This window comes from Eschscholzia californica, unplaced genomic scaffold, assembly GCF_041429995.1.
Source record: "Eschscholzia californica isolate CP2 unplaced genomic scaffold, dmEscCali1.0.p SCAF_1, whole genome shotgun sequence".
Taxonomy (NCBI): Eukaryota; Viridiplantae; Streptophyta; class Magnoliopsida; order Ranunculales; family Papaveraceae; genus Eschscholzia; species Eschscholzia californica.
In genome coordinates, this window is record NW_028238198.1 from 5,519,859 (window position 1) to 5,527,012 (window position 7,154).

General features: G+C 34.9%; 1 protein-coding gene across 2 annotated transcripts; it reads right to left on the reverse strand.

The window, feature by feature from the left end:
• LOC147563547 (uncharacterized) lies at nucleotides 1–5,445 on the reverse strand. 2 transcript variants are annotated; one of them, XM_086638689.1, is made up of 6 exons: nucleotides 2,437–2,615; nucleotides 2,248–2,337; nucleotides 2,066–2,188; nucleotides 1,687–1,986; nucleotides 1,526–1,606; nucleotides 98–266 (listed from the first exon to the last, which is right to left on the reverse strand). In XM_086638689.1, the coding sequence occupies exons 1-5, from the start codon at nucleotides 2,557–2,559 to the stop codon at nucleotides 1,532–1,534; spliced, it is 711 nt and encodes a 236-aa protein (XP_086494815.1). In that variant the 5' UTR covers nucleotides 2,560–2,615; the 3' UTR covers nucleotides 98–266; nucleotides 1,526–1,531. The 2 variants fall into 2 exon arrangements, 1 of the variants encoding a protein (XP_086494815.1); XR_015224636.1 differs by lacking the exons at nucleotides 2,248–2,337; nucleotides 2,437–2,615 and adding an exon at nucleotides 5,169–5,445 and having other exon boundaries at nucleotides 1–266.
• Between the last annotated feature and the right edge of the window lie 1,709 nt (nucleotides 5,446–7,154).

Sequence of the window (7,154 nt, forward strand, 5' to 3'; positions counted from 1 at the left end):
AAAATTTTCCTTGAAACAATTTAAAAACACATATTTACATTAACATGTTTTGAGAAATCCCCCGAAAATATTCACAAGCCTAGACGAAAAAGAAAAATTCAAACCAAAATAACATAATAGACTAATAATTCTTCCATAGGAAGATAAAACTTCTATGAATAGTAAACTACTCTAACTTCATCCTCCCATCTTGTTCCTCATGTTGTAGTGGAAAACGTAGAAACACCGTTTGCATATCATCATCTCAGCAAAGCTCCATCCTATCCCTGTATCATGGACACAAAAAACAGAAGACAACGAAAGCTATTAGTTTATTACCTTGTTCGAAATTAGGACAAGACAAATATACAAACATGTTGAAACTTCTATAAAATTGTTAAAAGAACAAACTTTCACACACACAAAATCTTCTAAAAAGAGGTAGCTTCATAATAAGTTTATGTTTACTGTTCTAGTATCTAACAAGCATACCCTCACGGGTCTTTGCGTTGCATTTAGATAGAGTTCTTTAACATAATAATGTTTTACATTAAGTGTCCAGGTCACCATAATACTCCATTAGTTCTAGAACAAAGTTCTAGTTCGGTAAAAAATAACACCAAAACATACTGCGACGCAGCAACAACTGCAGCCCCTTGGCTGTTGCGATGCAGCCCATTGGCTAGCTGCGACGCAGCAGCTGCTGCCACACCTTCGCCTGTTGCGATGCAAGGTAGATTCAAGCTCCTTACCATACAACACCCAACCCTTATCTAGAAATCTTTTTACGTTTGTTTCTGTAAAATGTTGATAGGAAAAGCCATGTTCTAGCATTCGATTATACGGTCTTAAATGTGCTACTAAAAGTAATGAATTTTAATCTTACCTCCATGCTTAAGTACTCCTACGATTACATACTTGCATTTTCTTTCATCTATTCTACTCAAAAAATATATTTTCCATGTTCACACACAAGTAGGTTAGGTACTCATAGTAATCTAACTAATCAACTAACACATTAAATTACTAAACTACTTTTTTATTGTTAAATTACTAAACTGCTAGTACATGTCCCAAGCGAAAAGCAATAATGCTCAACAAAAAAAAGTGAAAAGCAATAAAATATGACATTGAAGATGGCTTGACTTTTTCTTCATCACATTGCTCTCACATGCCCCAGTAGGGGACTAGCAAAGGCGAAAACGACAAACAACTACAAATTAAAATGTGGAAAAAGAGCAACGGGAATAATTTTTCTGTTTACCATGGGACCATTAACATCAATGATTATGACATGGTTGCCTTGTCTCTAACCCAGACAGGTCAGACTGTAACTAGCTATGGATGATAGTCCTCTTAGCCCACAGGTCCTTGGAAAATTCTTCCCCCAGATGAGATTGGACATAATAAGTCCCCCCTTTGTAATAAGAATAATAAGAATAGGTGACATGTATATGGGCAATTAAATCTCTTTTGTGGACAACAATTTACAGATCTAGTAAAAGTCAGTTATGCTTGAGTTATACTACTAAGGAGAGAAGGTTACCTCATGCTAATCAGAATGTGAAGATGACCTTAGGTCGTTACGAGAACTTTCAAAGGAGCAGCTAGGCGTAGAAACATGTAGCTGTAAAACGAACGCATAGGTCTTTAATATCAGTTGTAACGATAATTACATACTAAATCATAATTCTATTAAAAATCTACCTCCCTATCGCGAAGCCGTTTAAAATAAGCCCTCATCTCGTCTAATTCCGCTTTGGTACTATTAAGTTCTTTTTTCATTTCTTCCATTTCTTTTTTCATGTTTGAAGTCTCTTCATTGCTGTTACGAGATTCAACCTGGGAAGATTTTCCCCAAACAGTTTTTGGTGTACCTTTTCCATAGCACCGGATAAAACCTCTACGTTCAGGTCCCATAACCTTAGCAAATATGTTATTTGATCCGTTCTCATATATAGGCAAGCCTTTTTGAGTAGCTCTGGTCACTAGGTCTCTCATTTTTTCCTTCACATATTGAAATTACTCTAAGGTTATAGATTTGTTCGAATATAAAAGAGATAACATAAGTCAATTTTATCATTACCATATTTTCCCTTGCTTCTTCTGTGATTGGTGTACCTTCCTTCTTTGTGTAAGTTTTCATAAACACTTCCACTTGAGATGCTGGAGTACCTCTTGGCGCCTCTCTTTGCGGATCTTCTTCTATCTAAAATTCATCATGTTAGTATGGAAATATATTTGAGAAGAATAAATAGTGACTCTCACCTCAATGGCATGTTTTGCGAAGTTCTTTGATCCACCAGTATGACATGTTTTTAGTTTCTTCCTGTTCTCTTTATTTTTTTCTGCCTTAGCCTGTCATGAAAACAACAACAATGACGAAAGCAATTCATTATCAACATTAACAATAGTGTCAAAAATAATAAATTGTTACAGTTGTATCTCTAAACTTACTGCAACTTTTTCATCTGCCCAACGTTTTATCGCTTCCCTCCATGATTCTAAGGGAATTTCCTCCGGACAGTTCCTAAATCGTTCTCCGAATGTGGAGAATGGAGTAAAATTATTCCGCTTCATTTCATATTTTTCATCTCTCCACGCTCCATCTAACCTATCTTTCACCCAATCAATTCCATCATCTGGAATGATAAAGTGTTTTTTGATGAGAGGAAATCAAATGCAGGTAAGAATTATGTATGGGTTATCCACTAGGTGCCTAATATGATATATTGAATTACCAAAACATAACCAGAACTTTTCCTGCCAATAATATTGGCGGTATATCAGACATTCTTGCCATATTGGATAGACTAGAAAAGGTACGCAAAATTTTCTTCTTATCTTCATATACTTTTTGCCCATAATCAAAGCCAATATAATAAAGAGTTGATAATCTAAAGGCATACCGTGTTTTGACCAAGTCATGTACTTGTACTAGTATTAGTTAAAATTAGGCATCCTAACCAATTCATAAACAATTCGTAGTGTCATACACAATTCATATTTCATAAACAAATAATAAGTACACACCAATTCATAAGAGTTAAGAAGGAGAAACAAAAGGCAAGAACAAGAAAAAGAAAAACAGAAGACAAGAACAACAAACCATTGATAAACTTTGGTTTTCTTAATTTAACGAATAAGAAGAAGATGAAGAAGAACGACGAACCTGGATGAAACCCAAAAGAAACCTAGAAGTTTAGACTCGCAACAGAACCTAGAAGACCCGCAACAGAAATCCTATAAGCTTTCTCGAAGAACCTGGATGAAAATACATTGTTTAGCACAAAATACTTGAATTGATTCTATGTTCAATTCAAATACCCAAGAATTGAATAATAGGACTGTTATTTCATTCTTATGTTATTACTGGATAGTAGTAACATGGTAGGAACAACATATAACTATTATTCGATACAATAACAAATCTATAAAACGTGTCTATGAAAACTTAATATCAAACTAGAGAATCATGACAACTTTAAAACTGAAACTATGTAATATAATCTTCTGACTATTATCATTACAAGAATAACAAATCTAAATGAGAAAGATCACAAGAAATATATACAAATTAGTGTTAAGAATTGTGCGCAGTTCATTATTGAAATAACGAATGATGAACTTCATCATAGGTAGGATCAAATGTCCAGCCAGCCTTCAATATTATCAACCCTAGACTGCGAAAGTAACTAGTTTGTTGTAACTAAGAAAACTTATTGCGAAGTGTTTGCCTTATCTAAATCATGCGTTGTGATTCGTCTCAGTGGTTGATCAAAGTCTCAAATTGATTTTGGGTGTTGTAGAGTGCTCAAGAACACCAATGACCCAAGGACACTAGCAAGTTCCGCATTGTGCAAGGTTTTTCCTTAGCATGGGTCTGTCCTAGACCACAGAAGGTTTCCCACCTGCTAGATAATCAAGGGGCCAAACCCACCTAAAAGGCCTAGCCCATATGTAAGACTTATATAACCCAAGTCTCGAAGGTCTTTTTAAGCAATGTGGAACTAAGTGCCTTACAGATAGAACTTTCGTTTCTCATTTCTCTCTCTCCCCAAGTTTTTCAAGTCTTGCTGAGGTACTAGAAAGAAAATGAAACCCAACCCAGACTTCATCCTCACATCCAGTATTGAATACAACTCTCGTTCAATGAATCACGATATAAGTTCAAGAAACAAGAAATAGAATTTCATGAATGGATGATCAGTGGTATATCAGGTGTTTAATAGAATTTCAAGAATGACATAAGTTCAAGAAACAAGAAATAGAATCTCATTCCCAAACAGTTCTTACAAACTTCTGTCATTCTTTAAACACCTGAACGTCTAACACAAATACGGGATTTTTTACAACTTGCTGAAGACTTAATTCAAATAATGAGATCTTAATTCAAACTTATATTATTTATAGTCTCAAATAGACCTCAAATCAACGGTTATCAACCATTCAACTAAGTCAGATAAAACACGACATGTTGAGATCGAACTTAAGTCAATTTAGATACGAAGTCAGTTTTCATATATGAATTTAGAAAATGTATACATACACAACTGAGCTTTAGTATTTTTTCTTACACCTAAGTTGCACTATGTTGTATATAAAGCAAATTATGATAATAACTTAAAAAAGAACACTTTTACAAGAACAAACAGACAAACTATATTTCAACATTACTAATAAGATCATTAGGTTTCAGAGTAAACATGATCATAGTAAGCTAGCTATACACACGCGCGTATACACACATACATACATACATATATATATAAGAAGATTTCGATCTATATTTCAACATTACTAATAAGATCACTAGGTTTCAGAGTAAACATGATCATAGTAAGCTAGCTATACAGAACAAACAGACAAACTATATTCCGATATAATCAACCACTGAAAATTCACAAATCAATACTTATGATCTCAACTAGAAACAATATCCAAAGTTCCATTAGACTGAACATTATCACCATTTGTTGGATGAGCTTGAGGAGCATTGTTTGATTAATAGTACTAGTAGTACAACCACCCTGCTTATTACCCAATGAACCCAAAACAACAAATGTAAGAAGATTCAGTACTAAGATTTTCAACAGGATAACTTTCTTGTTTCATTGATGGACTATAACTTGTTAATTGAGTTGGGTAAGCGATTAATTTAACGAAGAACAGGGAGAAGAACAATGAACCTGTATGTGAAGACTCGCACCAGAAACCCTAGAAATCTCGACCAACCTGCTTCACAAAACCGAGAAGAAGCCCAAAAAAACCCTAAGTCTGCCGCACAAAAGAAGAAGATGCAACAGAAACCCTAGAAAGGCTAACCCTATAACTAGAAGAAGATCAATAGTGTTGAAGAGGAGAGAAGAAAATCATGGGGAGAAAAAAATCGCGGTGATGAAGTCGTGATGGAAGAGGAGGGAAGCGTGGTGAAGAGGCGAGAGAAAGAAAAGAGGGAAACAGAACGAAAAAAAAATAGGGAGGGAAGAAGGGTAAAGTTTTGCGCCTTTTTTTTTGGGTCGAAAATTTCTAATTCTTTTTTTTTTTTAAATTGCTCTCGGAAAATCCGTCCCTATGATAACTTGGTCCCAATTGTTATTCTATCAGGGACAAATAGTGTAAAATTGTCCCTATTACTGCTTCATTAGGGACATACGTAAAAACGTCTGTCCCAATTGAATGTTTTTTTGTAGTGACTAGATCTACACCTTCCTAGTATTCTTCATCAAAAGTGATAAAAAGATGATTTAACCTCTATTGATTCAAATAGAATCATTATCTTCCAACACTAAACAGAAAAGAATTAAAAAAACCCTAACCAATCACCTAGATTTGCATCTCTGTTTTTCTAAATCAAATTGATTAGTATATATGCTAATATGCAAGCACCAACTGATTTCTCTTATCTAAAACTAAACTCTTATCATCCATATCCATACATAAAAGAATTAAATAGGAAACACTAATCAATCACTCTATCTTATTCCTCTTCTTACTTTTTCTCTAACCCTCCTATTTCTCTCTCTAAAATATTTATGCATAGTAAGATTCGGTGGAGATTGAAGAAAGCAAATGGAAGACTATGAAAAGATCTGCTAGGGATTTAGATTGCCAGAAATTTTAGTTAAGAATTTAGGGAGATATGAGTTGAAGAGAGGTTGTTGTTATGCTGAGACAGAAAATTTTAACCCCATTTAAAACCCTATTAAAAGATGCCCATGCATAAACAAGTTAGCCCTAATTTTTTTATGGGCCCCATAGTTTGGGGGGCCCAGTGCGGGCGCCCAGCCCGCACTGGGTCAGGCACGGGCCTGGTAGATCCACTAACACAATTTTTTTTATATGATTACGAGGATCCAAGATTTCGACAAAAGGGTGCAATCGTCAAAATTGTATATGCAACATAGTTGTTTTGATAAATTTATTGAAATTGAACACATAGCTTTTTGCTACAACCAAAGCCAAAACTAAAGAGCTTATTTTGCAGTTAAGAACTACTTCGTAGCCGAATGTTTGTAACTAAAGTCATGTGCGACGTCACTATTGGTTAGGGGTTGTTTGTCATAATTATAGCTTATCTGCTACGAATTTTTGTTTATTTGCTGCGAATGTGAGCCGTAGCGAAAACCCTTCAATTTTGAGGCAACTACTACTACAAATTTTTGGGCGATCCAGGGTTGCAGCCGCACCCCCTTGGATCCGTCCCTGTATAGAATAAATATGCTCTGAAAACTGATATTTAAAGACAAATTACTCATCTCATATGTTTTGGGTCATGTACTACATTTTCACCTAATGATATCTAATGACAATTTGTGAAAGACCAAAATAACGACACTGCTACGTGAGTGAAAAGTGACAATGTCAATTTGATTAGTTTTCACTTGAATTGTTGTGAGTAATGAACAACAAAGAACTACTTTGGTCTTACCTTATTCTCTATTAAACTAGTCATTCTTCATTCTTGGATCTACTTCTGATTTAAACGGGGCAATAAGTTTCGCGGAATAATATAAAAAGGTGAAGGGAAGTTCTATACTTGCCCGACATAATTGTTGTTGTAAGCGCCCTTTTACACCCAAAGTAATGAAATATGAGAGAACTTTAATTGTAAATGGGGCGTCTGTAGAACCTCACATAGGTGTGGCCTATGGGGAAGTAACTAGAGATTCTGA

Excerpts from the sequence above, each read along its gene's own strand:
- LOC147563547 (XM_086638689.1), bottom strand. The coding sequence starts at position 2,559 with ATGAAGCGGAATAATTTTACTCCATTCTCCACATTCGGAGAACGATTT. Across the intron at positions 2,338-2,436 it reads GGGCAGATGAAAAAGTTGCA|GCTAAGGCAGAAAAAAATAA; the intron begins GTAAGTTTAGAG and ends TTTTCATGACAG. Across the intron at positions 1,987-2,065 it reads AAGAAGCAAGGGAAAATATG|GAAAAAATGAGAGACCTAGT; the intron begins GTAATGATAAAA and ends CAATATGTGAAG.